The sequence below is a fragment of the Schistocerca cancellata genome, chromosome 8 (assembly GCF_023864275.1).
Source record: "Schistocerca cancellata isolate TAMUIC-IGC-003103 chromosome 8, iqSchCanc2.1, whole genome shotgun sequence".
Lineage (NCBI taxonomy): Eukaryota > Metazoa > Arthropoda > Insecta > Orthoptera > Acrididae > Schistocerca > Schistocerca cancellata.
Genome location: NC_064633.1, coordinates 238577984 through 238597517, shown reverse-complemented (window position 1 = coordinate 238597517; position 19534 = coordinate 238577984). Strand labels below are relative to the sequence as shown.

The window sequence follows — 19534 nt, the reverse complement described above, 5'->3', positions numbered from 1 at the left end:
AGGAGTGTTAAAATATAATACATTCGCTTTTATACTCACGTTAACCAAATATTAAAATATCGATTCCAAACTTGTAAGTAAGTGGAAAACGTGACTAAAAAACGTGAATATAGAAAATTACAAAACATTTTTAAAATCAAAAATCAACATTACAATCAGTTGCTGTTATGCACTGATTGTGGCATCAAAATTTTCAAATCGCGGGTCAGTAGTACGCAGTACTGTGAGGTTAACAGCGATGATTAGTCAGATAAAGTCAGACACTATAAAAGCGAATGTAAAATTCAAAACTGAAAACTGACACGAAGCAACTTAAATGGCATCACACCCATAAAAAATAAGTAATTTATTGTTTAATTGAATAAACCACGAAGAAAATTGCATAGGATCACGAGCAATTAAGTTCGATATCGACTGATACTCATAGTAACATTTTCTGATAATACTGTGCTTCCAATCTCTGATATTTCTTTTTCACAACGTGCACAAAATCTGTTATAATTTTGAATAATGGACTATCTTTGCTAGTAGAGTCGCGTGTTGTGAACGTGGAAGTTTACCACCCAGTGATATGGAATCACGCTCTTCCGAATTCGACCTATTAGTATTTTAGTTAAGAGAAGAGTGCGAAAATTAACGTATATTGGATTGTAATATAACGCAAAACACAATTTTTGTCTTCATATATATTTTCTGCTTATCGACTTTCAACCGTAGAATAACATACTATTAGTTGGCATTTTCCGTTAAGACGAAATAAATTTTACTGTTCCGCTTCTAAGCTAGTAACCGTGCATCTTTCGCCTCCAAGATACAATTGCATCCGTAAAAAACGGTTTCGACGTCTCCGTATGAGAAAGTATACATGCTCTATGTCCCAAGCATCAGGTAATTAGTTTTTTTGTTAGATTTATGTTATGGTTCCCATGCGTCAGTTGAGTCTTGACAGTGAATTGAAATTTCGTATACGTGATCTAAAACATAAAGACAATAAATAACTTCCAGGTAAACAAGCACATTCGATACTGGTTGCTAATTTAGTTTAGTTTCAGAACTGAAAATTTCAGAGCTCGTAACATATTCAGATCAATTGGTGCTATCACCAACACCAACCACTCGTTGGTAAAATAAAAGTCGGGAACATAGATAACAGTGACTACGAGCGATATCCGACTATGTCAAGCAGTCCATTTCGTAACAGTACTCATTGAAAACCTGCCTTTCAATGAAAAGTTGCTGAATCCGTACGTCGCCGGCTAGGTTCTTGTGATGGAAAAAGATTTGATCATCAGTGTTTAGCTGGTAAGTGGAAGAGGTAGAAGCGTGCTGTTGTTAACCATCAGAGTGTGCACTCATGCCTTGTTCGTAGTGTGTCATTGAATGAAAAAGCTTTATAGTATTCTTAGGACTTGTTGTATAAACTTCGCTGATTGGAGACCAGCAATTCGCTCTTGTACAGTTTGTTGTATAACACTAAACTTTGAATGACTAAGGTTCAGTGTTGATTGAATTAGTTCAAAATGGCTCTGAGCACTATGGGACTTAACTTCTGAGGTCATCAGTCCCCTAGAACTTAGAACTACTTAAGCCTAACTAACCTAAGGACATCACACACATCCATTCCCGAGGCAGGATACGAACCTCCGACCGTAGCGGTCGCGCGGTTCCAAACTGTAGCGCCTAGAACCGCTCGACCACTCCGGCATGCCTGAATTAGTAGAGGTATGCTTGGGAACATCGCTAAAACAGCTGTCTGTACGATTATTGCACTTCGAGCACGGATATTAATCGTACCACCTGCTCCACAATCGAAAAAAATCAAAATAGTTACTCGTTAAGTAAACTAAAATAAACAATATAATTCTCAACTTAAGGCCCTTGAAAACACAACGCAGCCCAGAATAGTGAGCCAGAACGCTCGTATTCAGGTGGTGTAGTTGCAAAATGCATTGCTTTCATATTATCTTTACAGCTGATATCATAGAGAATGAATCGTTCAGCAGTTGATAATTCAGAGCCAAATCGCGTTGGTAACCTGACTGAGAGCGCAAACTCTAGGCCACAATGGCGTCGCATCAGGATTACAAAAGTTTGCTCAGCACGATGTAAACATATATATCGTTGTCCACGAATTTGACGGCTTTTCTGTGTTGATGACAGTTTTAATAAGTCGTAAGGTTTTAAGGCCATTGTTATTCAAAGCTAAAGAAACTATCAACGCAGAGAGAGGCTACTTAGGCGGAGCTGTCATTAACCAAAGGGTTAGTTTGACCACCATAATGATTTATCTCCTTTTGAAGGTGGTATACCTTTACCATTCTCAGATCTGTGAACAAATGTATGGTTTTAACATGGACTCCGAATCACGATACAACTACGACTAGCCTGGGATCGAACTTCAGACTTTTAAACATTAGTCCACTGAGCCTCGGGACCACGCTGTTTGGTATTACTTGATCGATCGATACAAATTTACTAATAGACTAAATGTGGTCCCTATTTTTGTTCATCAATGCACATGCATTAGTCATAAGAGTCTAAGTACATGTTCAGTCGTTGAAATTTAATATGAATAGTGTAACTGCTGCAATTCATGCCTAGGTAGCATTTTTGTGAGAGATATTCAATCATTATCGGCTGCTGCCGAACCCCATATACTAAACTGTTCACTGCATGTAGTTCTAATTTCCCTCTCTTACTCTCCTGCTAACTATCTTTGAAATACCTTTAAACTTTTTCACATAAAGTAAAACTCTTACTCAAGAAATCTGACGGAGGTTTTATTATCTGCACTCATTACTTACATGACAGATGTTCTTATTAACCTAACCCTCTAAATCGAAAAAAGTTATTTAGAACTTCAGCTATATTGAAGAGTTAACAACTATTACCTTATTTAATCTGCCAGGACGTTTCATATCAGCGCACACTCCGCTGCAGAGTGAAAATCTCATTCTGGAAACATCCCCCAGGCTGTGGCTAAGCCATGTCTCCGCGATATCCTTTCTTTCAGGAGTGCTGGTTCTGCAAGGTTCGCAGAAGAGCTTCTGTTAAGTTTGGAAGGTAGGAGACGAGGTACTGGCAGAAGTAAAGCTGTGAGGACGGGGCGTGAGTCGTGCTTGGGTAGCTCAGATGGTTGAGCACTTGCCCGCGAAAGGCAATGGCCTCGAGTTCGAGTCTCGGTCCGGCACACAGTTTTAATCTGCCAGTAAGTTTCTTTACTACTTTATTATTTACTTGTTTTCAACCTGTGTTTCCCCAAAACGAAAAGCGATCTTCTGTTGTACACCAGATTGCGAACTGAGGACTACAGTCCAATTTAAGATGTGAAATTTTGTCAGCGAAGCCGAAGCTGCGAAATAATCTGTCATTAAAACTTCCTGTCAGATTAAAACTTTGTGTCGGATCAAGACTGAAACTTGGGGCCTCAGCCGTTAACGGGCAAGTGCACTACCAACGGAGCGACCCAATCACGACTCACGACCCGTCTTCACAGATTTCTTTCCGTCAGTTTTTCATATCTTGTCTTCCAAACTTCACAGAAGCTCTCCTGCGAAACTTGAGGCACTAGTACTCCTGGAAGAAAGAATATTAGCAGAGACATGGTTTAGCCACAGCCTGGGGGATGTCTCCAGAATGAATTTTCGCACTACAGTGGAGTGTGCTCTGATATGAAACTTCCAGAGAGATTAAAACTATGTGCCGCACCGTGACCCGAACTCGGGACCCCTTCTTCAGAGTTAACAGTCTCCATTACAGCACCGTGTCGACGCTTTCTGGAAATCTAGGAATATGGAATCTGGTAGTTGCCCTTCATGTATGATTTGCAGTATATGTGAGAAAATAGCAAGCTGAGTTTCGCACGACCGCTGCTTTTTAAATCCGTGCTGATTCGTGGACGTTAGCTTTTCGGTATCTAGGAAATTTATTGTACTCGCACTCTGAATATGTTCTAGAATTTTGCAGCGAACTGGTGACAGGGATATTGGTCTCTAAGTTTGCGGATCTGTTCTTTTACCCTTCTTATATATAGGAATCATCTGCGCTTTTCTTTCAGTCGCTTCCATCCGGACCTAACGATTAATTTTTTTCTACTCATTCACTAGTTTCTCCACGCGAGGGATGCTTACTGCTATGTCCTCCATACGGGAGTCTGTGTGATGGTCAAACGACGGTGTGTTTGTATGATCCCTTGCATGAACGATTCCTGAAAAGCAAAATTTTTAAAAAAATTAGCTTTCCTTTTGTGTCGTATTCTGCCACACCAGACTGATCAATGAGTGATGGGACAGAAGACTTACATCCACTTAGCGATCTTACGTCGAACCGCAATTTTCTCGGGTTGACGGCAAGATCTTTGGCTAAGGTCTGACGATGGACGTTCTTGTATGTTTCGCACACCAATTTGTTTATAGAATTTCCGCGTCTCTCTCTTTTCTCTCTCTCTCTCTCTATCTCTCTCTCTCTCTTTCTCTTTTGTCGAGAGAGCAACGATCTTTTTTTTCTCAGCAGTTTCCGAATTTTGTCATTAAACCACTGGGGTTTCATCCCTCCTTAACGCTCTTACTACGCATATACTTATCCAGGAAGCGATTTACAATCAATTGAAACTTTCCCCATAATTCCTCCACATCGGTTATTTTGAAAATAAATGCCGTCCATTCGTTTAGTAAGATTCTTCTCCTACCTATCTATTCTTTTCAGCATTAATACTATCCTAGCCTTCGTGATAGATTTATTATCCACACGAACTGTCGCCGCTGTAACATAATGATCACTAGTCCCTGTCTCTAAATGACACTGTCGGTAAGATCAGGCCTGTTTATAGCTGTTGTGTATATGAAGACACGCAGCGATATCTATTAATTTCCAGACCAGTTTCTTTCATAATCTTATGCCATAAGACTGTCACATACCTGTGTTTCTTTCATGTTATCCTCGCCACCTTGGCCGAGGTGTAACGCACGCCTTCCTGCTGCGCTCGACTCTAAAGTTAACTGTTCGAATCTTCGGGGTGGCGTAAGAACCCTGATCACCAGCCTTTCCGAGAATGTTTCGGATTAGATTCCGAACCTCTCTACAATGTCTCACGGCGTGAAGTTGATCCGTCAGTCGGAAGGGGACGTTAACCCGACAGCCTCCTTGGTGCAGTTCGAGAGGAGTCAGTTATGTGACGCCACCAGGCTTCTCCCTTCCCACTCTCTCTTTGTCTTAAAACCTAAATCTGACACCACACTATAAATACTTTCATTACAGTCTCACACATTCAGCTGATACACTTGAGGTACAACTCTCACACAGGCGTGGACTGGAGCGCTATTGTGTGCGGAGAAAGAGAACTTTCCCTATTGGATGGGTGAACACAGCTACCCTACGCAGGTTTCCCATATGGTATTTACTTAGTGACAGTTACGTAGTATCAGGTTTCTGCTGCCTTGCGATCACAAGTTCTTACCCTGTAGTAGTCCTGGCGGCCGGTGTCGTTCAATTCGCCGAGGTCAGAGAAACCGCTCTCGGTAATGAGTATGGGGACGTCGCCATACGTGGCGTTGATCCAGTTCACGATGAGTCGTATTCCCTCTGGATAAACCTGTAACACACATAGAGGAGTTAGACAATAACGTGGAAACACCGCGAGAAATGCATGTTTGAACGTAAATGCAGATGATAGTAAAGTCTGTATGTTGCGCTGTTGTGTCTGACTAATGTCCTCAATACATCGCAAGTGTCAGTCGTGGTCAGAATACCGTTCTGTGTACTTGAAGTTGCATTATGTCGAAGCTAAGTAACTTCGAAAGTGCGCAAATTGCCAGAATGGTATGTGCTTCCGTAACCAAGGTGGCAGAAGTGCTTGGTGACTCAATAAGCACCGTATTTATAAAGCATACAGGGCAAACACCATCCACTAAGAATGAGATTTTCACTCTGCAGCGGGGTGTGCGCTGATATGAAATTTCCTGGCAGATTAAAACTGTGTGCCGGACCGAGACTCGAACTCGGGACCTTTGCCATTCGCGGGCAAGTGGGCAAGTGGTAGAGCACTTGCCCGCGAAAGGCAAAGGTCCCGAGTTCGAGTCTCGGTCCGGCACACAGTTTTAATCTGCCAGGAAGTACCATCCACTAAGTCACAACTCTGACGAAAGTGTGTGTTGAGTGACCCTGACAGACGATCGTCGAAGAGGACTGACGAAAAACAAGAAGGCGATAGTTGCAAAAGTCACTACACAAGTGAACGTCGCACTCGCGAACTCTGTCAGCACCAAACCAAGACGAAGCGAACTCTGTAAACCGTGAATTGCAGGGCGACCTGGAATCCGAAAACCACACATCAGTGATACGAGTACCCGTAAAAGGAAAACGTGGTGCCGTAGCCGTAAAATTTGGGCTAAGGAGCAATAGAAGAAAGTCACTTGGCCGGATGAGTCTTGTTGCACAATGTTTCCAACTTCTGGCCGAGTACACGTCCCAAGGGTGAAACATGGCGCAGGTTCAATGATTATTTGGGCAGGAATATCGTGGTGTTCCTTGGGCACCATCGGTACTCTGCCAGTTCACATTACTGCCAAGGATTATGTGGCCGTTATAGCTAATCAGATCCATCTCATGGCACAATCTTTGCTCTCCAGTAGTGATAGCGCCTGTACATACAGCTTGCTCCGCCTAGGAGTAGTTTTATGAGCACGAGACTGAGTTGTCGCATATCCCCTGGCCATCACAATCACCAGATCTCAATATCATTGATCCTTCGTGGTTACTTTGGAGAGATGGGTGAGTGATGGCTATCCACATCCATCATTATTACCTGAACCCTTGAAAACTACACAGGATTCCCAGACGAATGGAAGCTGTTTGAAATGTATTAGTCTAATATGATTATATATTTTGTGTTCCCATATTTTCATCCAACCTGTGTACGTTACATATTTAGCAGCGCTGTGTGTAAGAGCGTTATAATGACCTTTTCGTCATATATTTCCTCATAATTCTTCATGTTGAACAGTGCGCTGTTGGTGTTATCTCGTTAACAGCAAATTACATCTTTACTTACTAATAATCGCCCAGGGAAAGAAATCAAAGAGGCCGTTGCCAAAATAAAGGCCTCCACTACGCTATTCACAAAGTTGAATTAGTCAGCACTGCTTTCACGGTTATAAAACAAGACAAATGCAAGAAATATTTTCGAATGCGTCTTTCAGGAATTTCTTCTCGACATCTAAGAGACAGCAAAGGACTTGGAAGAGCAGTTGAACGGAATGGGCAGTGTCCTGAAAGGAGGATATAAGATGAAGATCAACAAAAGCAAAACGAGGATCATGGAATGTAGTTGAATTACGTCGGGTGATGCTGAGGGAATTAGATTAGGAAATGAGACACTTAAAGTAGTAAAGGAGTTTTCCTATTTGGGGAGCAAAATAACTGATGATGGTCGAAGTAGAGAGGATATAAAATGTAGACTGGCAATGGCAAGAAAAGCGTTTCTGAAGAAGAGAGATTTGTTAACATCGTGTATAGATTTAAGTGTCAGGGAGTTGTTTCTGAAAGTATTTGTATGGAGTGTAGCCATGTACGGAAGTGAAACATGGACGATAAATAGTTTGGACAAAAAGAGAAAAGAAGCTTTCGAAACGTGGTACTACAGAAGAATGCTGAAGATTAGATGGGTAGATCACATAACTAATGAGGAGGTACTGAATAGCATTGGAGGGCACCGTGGAGGGTAAAACTCGTAGAGGGAGACCAAGAGTGAATACACTAAGCAGATTCAGAAGGATGTAGGTTGCAGTAAGTACTGGGAGATGAAGAAGCTTGCACAGGATAGAGTAGCATGGAGAGCTCTATCAAACCCGTCTCAGGACTGAAGACCACAACAACAACGATCTCACGACCAGTAAATGACACGTATTGCGTTAGAATATTTGTTTGTATGGATTGTTAACCTTAAGGAGATTCCATTTATACTGCTGTAAACGGATAGAATGTAACTGTGCTTATACCTATGCATATATTACGTATAATGGCCGACTTTTATGAAATTATCAAGTTCCCGGTAACTTCGAATGCCTATGCATGAGGCAAGAAACAGTACACCAATCCATAGTTTGCTCAGTGAAACAATAAACCACTGATTTAGGAATGAATAAATGCTCTTGTGAATGCTGTCTCTTTTTCGGAATGAAAAGTGGAAACAATCCTTAAGTCCACTGGAGCTCACCTTGATAAATTTCAATTCTTTTCACTTATAGAAGTTGATCGCAGTGGACAAAAATCAAATACTCTTGCCCTGCAGAATACTGACAAAGTAAGTGTTCTATTCTACAGTTGTAATTCATTTATGTTGCCGACTGGCTACCAGTTTCGGTACACAGTACCATCCTCAGGCCACCTATATAGGATTCTGGATTATTAAAAAATATACAAATTGGTATTAAACTTGAGAGTCGGCACTCTTACACACCTGTACAACATTAGAAGCGGAATCTTCCCAGACTGTGTAATCGGTTCTAGATTAGTGTGAATATTTAAACGCTTATACAAATGAGATGACACAATTGTGCCATCTGATTTGTATAAGTACACCTCGGTTTCAGCCTGGATCTCCCATTTAAGTTCGATTCTCAGGTACTATTTCAGAATATGGAGAGCTTTGGCAGATCTGTTCGTTTGTAAGAGTGAGTTTAAAGTAGACTGGGGCGGCAGTGAGCATTTGGATAAAGGAGGGAGGTGTGCCACGGTAATCCATGTAGTTTTCTGAACCGCTGTGCCAAGGTGGCTTAGTGGCTAACATAGTAGACCCGGGTTCGATTCCCAGCATAATCACAAATTTTCGCTCACCGCGTTTCAGTCTATATACCCAAAATTCAAACAGATGGAACTGTCAATGTTATATTTCAAAACTGCCACAAGTGACAGACGTTGTCTCGCGTACTGTTAAATATGGAAATGGATGTATGATTCTGTAACTGAACAAGCAATTCCTGTACGTACTATGGGCCAACACTACTTACGTAAGCGACGATCGAAGGCCGTAGAGTTCAAAACTGGTAAGCAACCGTGGCCTACGAATAGTGATCAAAACATCCACGGTCGCAGGTTGGAACCCCATCAAGGCTTAAATTTTGAATAAGAATCGTCAGCAATATCGACCGAAGAGTTCACTCATAAGGAGTCACCCTCATTCTGCCAACGGCCTAGTTACAGAGGACTGAGGAGAGGACAAATTTCTGCGCATTCTCTTGCCCTAGGCGTGGGAAATTGTCCTTAAAGACGGAAGAATCAGAGATGATCAACGGAATGAGGATGCAGAAGGCAACGGAAAACATTGCATGAAAGACACGTAATGTTTATCCACAGGACATATGGATTGTATTTGAAAAAGTGTCGTAATGATCTCTCAATTGGAAAAAAATTTCAGACTATCCCTCATTCGGATCTCCGAGAGCGGACTGCCAAATGGGAGGTGACCGTGGGAAAAAGATTGAATAACCAACGAAAGGATAACGCTCTACGGGTCGGGCCGTGGAATGTCAGAAGTTTGAACATATTAGGGAAGCTAGAAAATCTGAAAGGGGAAATGCAAACGCTCAATCCAGATATAAGTAGGGGGCGGAGGGGTCAGTGATTTGAAGTGGAAAGAAGACAAGGATATATAGTAATATAAGTACAGGGTAATACCAACAGCAATGTAAAATGGTGTAACAGCGGTAGGATTCCTTATGAATAGGAAGGTACTACAGAAAGTGATATTTCAGTATTAGGGTGGTTCTCAGCAGAATCTACAGCAACCCAACACCGTCAACAATAGTTCAAATATACATGCCGACGTCGCAAGTCGAAGATTGAAGAGATAGAGAATGTGTATGATGGAGGAGTAATTCAGTACGATAAAGCAGATAAAAATCTAATAGTCTTATGGGACTGTAATACGGTTGTAGAGGAAGTAGTAGAAGAAAGAGTTATGGGAGAACATGAACTTGGTACTAGGAATGAGAGAGGAGAATGACTGATTGAGTTCTGCAATAAATTTCAGTTAGTAATAGGGAATACCGAGTTAAAGACTCACAAGAGGAGGAGGTATACTTGGAAAAGGTGGGGAGATACGTGAAGATTTCAGTTTGATTAAATCACGGTCAGACAGAGATTTCGAAATCAGATGTTGGATTGTAAAGGGTATCCAGGGTCAGATACACTCAGATCACTATTTAGTAGTAACGAAAAGCAGAGTGAAGCTTAATACATTAATCAGGAAGAAACATAGTGCAAAGAAGTGTGATACGGAAGTACTAAGGAATAAAGAGATATGCTTTCACTTTTTCTGAGGCTTTAGTTATCACGATAATAAATACCTCAGTAGACAGTTCAGATGAAAAGAAATGGATGTCTCTAAAAGGAGTAAACACAGAAGTTAGACAGGAAAACATAGATACAAAGAAAGTAACTGTGAAGAAACCATGGCTAACAGAAGAAATACTTCAGTTGATTGGTGAAAGAAGTAAGTACAGAAATGTTCAGCGAAACTCAGGAATACAAAAATACAAGTCAGTTAGGAATAAAATAGGTAGGGACTCCAAGGAAACTACGGCGAAATGTCTGCATGAAAAAAAATATGACTACATCTATAAAGAAATGATTATCCGAAGGACTCACTCAGCAAATTGGGAAGACAAAAACAACCTGCGGTGAATTTAAAAGCAAGGGTTGTAACAGGAAGAATGTAATGGGCATCCCACTGTTAAATGCAGAGGAGAGAGCGGATAGATGGAAAGAGTACGCTAAGGCCTCTTTGGGAGGGAGGACATGCCTGATGTTACAAAAGAAGTCGATAATAGAAGAGATGCGGTATGCAGTATCAGAATCAGTATTTAAAAGAGTTTTGGAAGACTTAGGATCGAATAACGCACAAGGAATGGATAACATTCCATCGGAATTTTTAAAATCAATGAGGTAAGTGGCAGAATGGGTCTTGCGATATAGCATCAGACATCCGGTAAAAAACATCATCCACACAATTCCGAAGACTGTAAGAGCCAGTATCTGCGAGAATTACCACACAATAAGCTTAACGGCTCATGCATCCAAGTTTCTAGCAAAAATAATACACAAGAGAATATAAAAGAAAATTGATTATGTGTTAGATGACGATCAGTTTGTCTTTAGGAAAGACAAAGGCACCAGAGAGAACTTCCTGACGTGGAAGCTGATAGTGAAAGCAAGACTCAATACAAATCAAGAAACGTCCATAGGATTTGTCAACCTGGAAAAAGCGTTCGTCAATGTCAAATGGTGCCATATGTTTGAAAGTCTGAGGGGAAAAGGGGTAATCCGTGGTGACAGACTGGTAATATACAACTTGTAGAAGAGCCTGGAGGGAATAACAAGAGCGGAAGACCAAAAAGGAAGTGCTCGTATTTAAAAGGGTGGAAGACGGGGACGTAGTCTTCCCCCCCCCCCCCCCCCCCCGTTCTGTTCAGTCGGTGCCTCGAAGAAGCAATGACAGAAATAAAAGAAAGGTCCAACAATGGGATTAAAATTCAAGGTGAACAGATATCAGTGATACAGTTGACTGATGACATTGCTATCCTCAGTGAAAGTGAACAAGAATTACCGGATCTGCTGAATGTAATGAACAGTCTAATGAGTACAGAAAATGAAGGAGAGTAAATCAAGGAGAGCTGAAAATAATGAGAAGCAGCGTAAATGAGAACAGGGAGAAACTTAACATCGGGACTGATGGTCACGAAGTAAATAAAGTTAAGGAATTGTGTTAACTAGGTAACAAAATAACCATCGACGGACGGAGCAAGGAGGACATAAAAATGAGATTAGCATTGGCAAAAGGGCTAAGAGAACTCTATTAGTATCAAACATAGACCCTGAGGAAGAAATTTCTGAGAATGAATGTTTGGAGAAAAACATTTTATGGTTGTGAAACATGGACTTTGGGAAAATCGGAAAAGAAGAGAATCGAAGCATTTGAGGTATGGTAGTAAAGAAAAGTGCTGAAAATTAGGGGGTCTGGTAAGCTAAGGGATGAGGAGGTTCCGGAGAATCGGCGAGGAGAGGAAGATGTAGAAAACACTGACAAGAAGAAGGGACAGGATGGTAGGACACCTGTTAAGACATCATAGAATAACTTCCATGGTACTAGAGAGAGCTGTAAAGGGTAAAAACTGTACCGGAAAACAGGGATTGGAATAAATCCAGCAAATATTTCAGGACATATGTTACATGTGCTTCTCTGAGATGAATATATTGCAATAGAGAATTTCTTGGTGGGCCGCATCAAACCCATCAGGCAAAATCGCCGTGAGTGTTGAGGCAATCATTTCATCGCCGCACCAGGCTGAAGATACTCGATGCATGAAGCACATGTCCTGCCGCATGAAGAAATCAAAAGGTGCTTGGTGCCTGCTGCATATCCTCGTTGAACCCTTTTTAAGAGGCCGAAGACGTGATAATCACATGGGGGTAAATCAGGACTTTAGGGCGGGTGTTCCAGTGTTTCTCACTGGAGTTGGCTTAACTTCAGCTGGCCTGCCATGTCGGCCAGCGTATTGTGTCGAATCGCGACCAGCATGGAACTTGGTGCACCATTCCACAATGGTGGTTTTCGCCAGACATATTGCCCCATACAAGTTCTTCATCCTCCGATGAATGCCTGCTGGTGTTTGTCCTGTTTGCACGTACTTGGTAACAACGTCGCCAACTTAAAGGTCGGTGCTTTTATCCACGCATCGGAGCCGAGCAACGCTGCATTTACGCAGCAGCAACGCCCTCAAACGAAAACTTTTTAATCCCCCCTTATATTTCTTAGCGAGGAAGGTGATGTCATTACTGCCGGAGTAGAGACCTGTGTGCAAGTTTTTGGGTCAGCTTACAGTCTAGTGGAGCAGATTAATGTGCTCTTAAAGCACTATAGCCTTATGCACCTTTGCTATCACCAAGTATCTAATGACGTCCGTGGGAACTGTGGCATAACATTTAACTTCCATTTTAACTGTAAACTGAAGTACTTACATAAATCGACGGAAAAAATGGCGCTGCGCCAAGAAACATATAGGCCTCTGGAGATGATAGTACTATTTCTTCACATACTATTCCTGTCGTCAGTAATAGGAAGCTTGTTTGTAACACGTTAGTTGGAAAATTATGTGTTCTGCCTTACAACCACAGCTACACATTGGCATCTCTTACTCCTGAAGGCGTTGAAGTGTTGGGTATGGTTTGTTAGATCAGCCGGATCGAAACTATGCATCTGTTAGTTTTACCGAAAGGAGAAATACTATTAACGATGCATACGATTCATGGGAAGACGGTTCTAGGCGCTACAGTCTGGAACCGCGTGACCGCACGGTCGCAGGTTCGAATCCTGCCTCGGGCATGGACGTGTGTGATGTCCTTAGGTTAGATAGGTTTAAGTAGTTCTAAGTTTTAGGGGACTGATGACCTCAGAAGTTAAGTCACATAGTGCTCAGAGCCATTTGAACCATGGGAAGACGTTGTTAACAAAGCTGTAGAGGAAGAAATACAAACAGCGCGCTTGGTTATCGCTTGGCTGCGTCAAAAATATCTTAGTGTCAATGAGGTAGAGAACGATAAGCGTCCCGAATCATTGCTTTCTGCAGTCACTGTAAGCCGTAAGTGGTGCAAACAGAGAGGATGCAATTTCGAAAGATTGTTCCTTTTCTGCTTTTCAACAAATGTGCTAAATGGAGAACAGACACAAAACCACACCTTATGCTTTAATCTTGTCGAAATAGTTGACAGTTTTGGGAAATATATCTCAAGTAGCAATTTATCGTCATGAATCCATTTATCATCACCTAGCCACTAAAGCATAACTTAATCATAGCTAACACTTGGTTCAAGAATCACAAAAGAAGGTTGTATACGTGGAAGAAGCATAGAGGTACTGACAGGTTTCAGATAGATTATATAATGGTAAGACAGAGATTTGGGAACCAGGTTTTAAATTGTAAGACATTTCTAGGGGCAGATGTGGGCTCTGACCACAATATATTGGTTATGAACTGTAGATTAAAACTGAAGAAACTGCAAAAACGTGGGAATTTAAGGAGATGGACCTGGATAAACTGACTTAACCAGAGGTTGTACAGAGTTTCAGGGAGAGTATAAGGAAAAAATTGACAGAAATGGGGGAAAGAATTACAGTAGAAAAAGAATGGGTAGCTTTGAGGGATGAAGTAGTGAAGGCAGCAGAGGATCAAGTAGGTAAAAAGACGAGGGCTGGTAGAAATCCTTGGGTAACAGAAGAAATATTGAATTTTGAAACGAGAAAATATAAAATTTCAATAAATGAAGCAGGCAAAAAGGAATACAAACGTCTCAAAAATGGGATCAACAGGAAGTGCAAAATGGCTAAGCAGGGATGGCTGTATGATAAATGTAAGGTTTATCTCACTAGGTGTAAGATAGATACTGCCTACAGGAAAATTAAAGAGGCCTTTGGAGAAAAGAGAACCACTTGTATGAATATCAAGAGCTCAGATGTAAACCCAGTTCTAAGCAAAGAAAGGAAAGCAGGAAGGTGGAAGGGGTATATAGTGGGACTATACAAGGGCGATATACTTGAGGACAGTATTACGGAAATGGAAAAGGATGTAGATGAAGATGAAATGGGAGGTATGATACTGCGTGAAGAGTTTGACAGAGCACTGAGAGACCTGAGTCGAAACAAGGCCCCGGGAGTAGACAACATTCCATTAGACCTACTGACAGCCTTGGGAGAGCAAGTCCTGACAAAACTCTACCATCTGCTGAGCAAGTTGTGTGAGACAGGCGAAATACCGTCAGACTACAAGAAGAATATAATAATTCAAATCCCAAAGAAAGCAGGTGTTGACAGATGTGAAAAGTACCGAACTATCAGTTTAATAAGTCACAGCTGAAAATACTAACGTGAATTCTTTACAGACGAATGGAAAAACTGGTAGAAGCCGACCTCGGGGAAGTTCTGTTTGGATATCCTAGAAATATTGGAACACGTAAGAAGAAAGACTAAGGAAAGGCAAACCCATGATTCTAGCATTTGTAGACTTAGAGAAAGCTTTTGACAATGCTGATTGGAATACTCTCTTTCACATTCGAAGGGTAGCAGGGGTAAAATACAGGGAGCGAAAGGCTATTTACAATTTGTACAGAAACCAGATGGCAGTTATAAGATTCGAAGGGTATGAAAGGGAAGCAGTGGTTGGGAAGGGAGTGAGACAGGGTTGTAGCCTCTCCCCGATGTTATTCAATCTGTATATTGAGCAAGCAGTAAAGGAAACGAAAGAAAAGTTCGGAGTAGGTATTACAATCCATGGAGAAGAAATAAAAACTTTGAGGTTTGCCGATGACATTGTAATTCTGTCAGAGACAGCAAAGGACTTGGAAGAGCAGTTGAACGGAATGAACAGTGTCTTGAAAGGAGCATATAAGATGAACATCAACAAAAGCAAACCGAGGATAATGGAATGTAGACGAATTAAATCGGGTGAAGCTGCGGGAATTAGATTAGAAAATGAGACGCTTAAAGTATTAAATGAGTTTTGCTATTTGGGAAGCATAATAAGTGATGATGGTCGAAGTAGAGAGGATATAAAATGTAGACTGGCAATGGCAAGGAAAGCGTTTTTGAAGAAGAGGAAGTTGCTAACATCGAGTATAGATTTAAGTGTCAGGATTCGTTTGTGAAAGTATTTGTATGGAGTGTAACCACGTATAGAAGTGAAACGTGGACTATAAATAGCTTGGACAAGAAGAGAATAGAAGCTTTCGAAATGTGGTGCTACAGATGAATGCTGAAGATTACATGGGTAGATCACATAACTAATGAGGAGATATTGAATAGGATTGGGGAGAAGAGGAGTTTGTGGCACAACTTAAGAAGGGATCGGTTGGTAGGACATGTTCTGAGGCATCAAGAGATCACCAATTTAGTATTGGAGGGCAGCGTGGAGGGTAAAAATCGTAGAGGGAGACCAAAAGATGAAAACACTAAACAGATTCAGAAGGGCGTTGGTTGCCGTAGGTACTGGGAGATGAAGAAACTTGCACAGGATAGAGTAACATGGAGAGCTGCATCAAACCAGTCTCAGGACTGAAGACCACAATATTAACGACAGCCACTAAAGAACTTCTCGATGAGCAGTCCTGATCACATCGCAGTCACAGCGTGTGTGCAGGGCTAAAATAACAGAACCATTAAGTCAGATCCCATAAGTTTTGTGAGAGATACAGTCGGATTACTCACAACAAGCCAGTCGGAGGCGCTCGTAGGCCACGAGGGGTCGAAAGACGTGGCGTAGCCGCCGTCTCGCACCCTGGAGGGATCCTCACCCGTCAGCCCGTCCTCCGCGAGCCTCGTCGAGTAGTGGTTCAGCCCGAAGAAGTCGAACGTTCCTGGAAAAGGAAGAATGTATGTTACAACATCCTTATGCGATTTACGAGACATCGGTTTGCACTTGCCTTAGTAATGAAAAATTCATGTTCTTTCCAAAAAGAATGCGAGGCGTAGTCATAGAGCCACCACTTCCAAAAATAGAGATTCATAAGTGAGTTTCTCTTTGTTCGCAGGTACATGTCTGTAAGCCTGAAATATACAAAAACTCCCGCGCCCTTATACCATAGAAAGCAGGCAGAGGAGCCAAAAGCTCAAATGGTTCAAATGGCTCTGTACACTATGGGACTTAACATCTGAGGTCATCAGTCCCCTAGACTTAGAACTACTTAAACCTAACTAACCTAAGGACATAACACACATCCATGCCCGAGGCAGGATTCGAACCTGTGACCGTAGCAGCAGCGCGGTTCCGGACTGAAGTGCCTTGAACCGCTAGGCCACAGCAGCCGGTGGAGCCAAAAAAAAAAAAAAAATAAAAAACAGCCCAGACTTTTGATAAAGTGGAGTATTCTACAGTAACTCATTTCTACATCTGAATTGGGGAAACGTTGCAACAATGTATGCTCGGTTCGTGGAAGTGTAAGACAATAACGCACCATCATATGACGCGGTGGTTAGGTGCTGCAGACGCTTCTAGAGTGGTAAAACAAACCTGAATGAAAGAGAATGAAGTACCAGACCATCCCTATTTGAAGAACCGCGAACCGGACGAGGAGATCCTGATGTCTGAAGATCAGGGCATCACGGTGGAGACGATAGTGGAAAAAAACTCGCGGATAAATTTTCAACATCTTAATAGTTATTTTCTAGTTATTTTTAAGACTAAAAAGATCGCCGCCCGCTGGGTATCATCTCGCTCACACCCATTGAAAAAGCCCGCCGAAAGGAGACGGTAGCGGAAATGTTGTTGCCGTGTCACGCCAGTCCAAGAGACATCTTGAGCCGCCTAATCATAGTGGACGAGCGCTTGAAATATCTCTATGACTCCGAGACGAAGTAGCAAAGAAAGCAGTGGAAACATGTGGTACTACCTTTACCGAAAAAGGCGGAGCCATCGTCGGGCAAGCTGGATGTTTTCTGGGACACATGTGTGAAGGTGGCAGAATATACTCTTCAGCGCCATAACAGCATACGAACGAAATGTTCTAGTTAGGTTAAGGTATGCTGTAATAATGAAGTGAGAGAGAGGCTGTCCAATGGTGCAGTTTGCTGCGCGACAAAACCGCCATCTCATTCTGCATAGGACTCAGTGACACACACTGCTTTACATCACCCAACGTAGTCTTCTGACACCCTGTGACTACATCTTCTTTCCTCGATGAAAAAACAAACGCGTGGCAGGAATTTCTACGATTATTAGGAGGTAATTTCCAGTTTGGGCGTTTCTTGAACAGCCGAAGTACAGAGTTCTACGACCAAGGTCTCGGGGTAGTCATCCATCGTTGGAAAAGAAAAGGTGTCCCATTGAAGAATTAATACGTAAAGAAGAGCTTCTCTTCTTCAGCAAAGAATGTAGGAGTAATAATAGATGAAAATCTAAATTGGACTGAGCATATAACTGCAGTTAGCGAAAAGGCTGACACCATCTCCCCATGACCTACAAAAATATTAAAAGCTCCCCCTTCTTGACATCAAAAACGGACTTGCATACAAACACTTATACTTCATTATTGATGACAGAGATGTTATCCTGGAACGCTTTTCTCTGGAAAGCTAACGACGCTGCGAATACACAGAAAGATAGATCCTTTATCATTTAGCTACAAAATAGCAGGTCAGCAACTGGAAGCAGTTAATACCATAAATTATCTGGGAGTACGCATTAGGAGTGATTTAAAATGGAATGATCATATAATGTTGATTGTCGGTAAAGCAGATGCCAGACTGAGATTCATTGGAAGAATCCTAAGGAAATGCAATCCGAAAACAAAGGAAGTAGGTTACAGTACGCTTGTTCGCCCACTGCTTGAATACTGCTCAGCAGTGTGGGATCCGTACCAGATAGGGTTGATACAAGACATAGAGAAGATCCAACGGAGAGCAGCGCGCTTCGTTACAGGATCATTTAGTAATCGCGAAAGCGTTACGGAGATGATAGATAAACTCCAGTGGAAGACTCTGCAGGAGAGACGCTCAGTAGCTCGGTACGGGCTTTTGTCAAAGTTTCGAGAACATACCTTCACCGAAGAGTCAAGCAGTATATTGCTCCCTCCTACGTATATCTCGCGAAGAGACCATGAGGATAAAATCAGAGAGATTAGAGCCCACACAGAGGCATACCGACAATCCTTCTTTCCACGAACAATACGAGACTGGAATAGAAGGGAGAACCGATAGAGGTACTGAAGGTACCCTCCGCCACACACCGTCAGGTGGCTTGCGGAGTATGGATGTAGATGTAGATGTAGACGCCTGGAACTGTTTATGAAACCCGGTGTTCGTTATATCTGTGATGTTCACCTCTTTGATCACATTTCACCACCATAAGCACAGCTATCCTGGCTGCGTGCAGACAAGCGCCGAGATTTCCATACCGTCGGTCTTCCCTACTGTGTTATCAGTAAACATTGTCCTTCATATCGCTCCTTGACCTTGACGCTATTGTCGAAACAACACGGCAGGAAGTCCAGCTCGCTTAAGAGCAAAATCCGCTCCATCGTTCAGCCACTTCCGCGAAGTCCTTCTCATTACTAGGAACACGACTCTGGAGTAACCTCCAGCATTACATTAGAGAACTGAATAACATCTACAGCTTCAGAAGACGGACAATGACATACCTACTAAAGCAACAATAAGGATTACTATTTTCGCCGGCCGCTGGAGCCGAGCGCTTCTAGGCGCTTCAGTCCGGAACCGCGCTCCTGCTATGGTAGCAGGTTCAAATCCTGCCACTGGCTTGGATGTGTGTTATGTCCTTAGGTTAGTTAGGTATAAGTAGTTCTATGTCTAGGGGACGGATTACCTCAGATGTTAAGTCCAATAGTGCTTAGAGCCATTTGAACCACTTTTGAACCATTACTATTTTCCCTGTAAGCACACGTTACCCTGTAAATCAACCACATTTCCTCATTTCCCAATATTCTTAACCTTTCCTTTCTACAGAGCTCCCTCTATGAGAAAACATCTATTTTT

General features: G+C 42.1%; 1 protein-coding gene across 1 annotated transcript in view; it reads right to left on the bottom strand.

The window, feature by feature from the left end:
- LOC126094769 (myrosinase 1-like) overlaps positions 1 to 19534 on the bottom strand; it is a 122383-nt gene that overhangs the window by 14137 nt on the left and 88712 nt on the right. The window contains exons 8-9 of the mRNA XM_049909320.1: positions 16253 to 16401; positions 5456 to 5590 (exon numbers count right to left, since the gene is read on the bottom strand). Of these exons, the coding sequence (XP_049765277.1) occupies positions 5456 to 5590; positions 16253 to 16401 (284 nt within the window). The remainder of the gene's footprint in view (positions 1 to 5455; positions 5591 to 16252; positions 16402 to 19534) is intronic.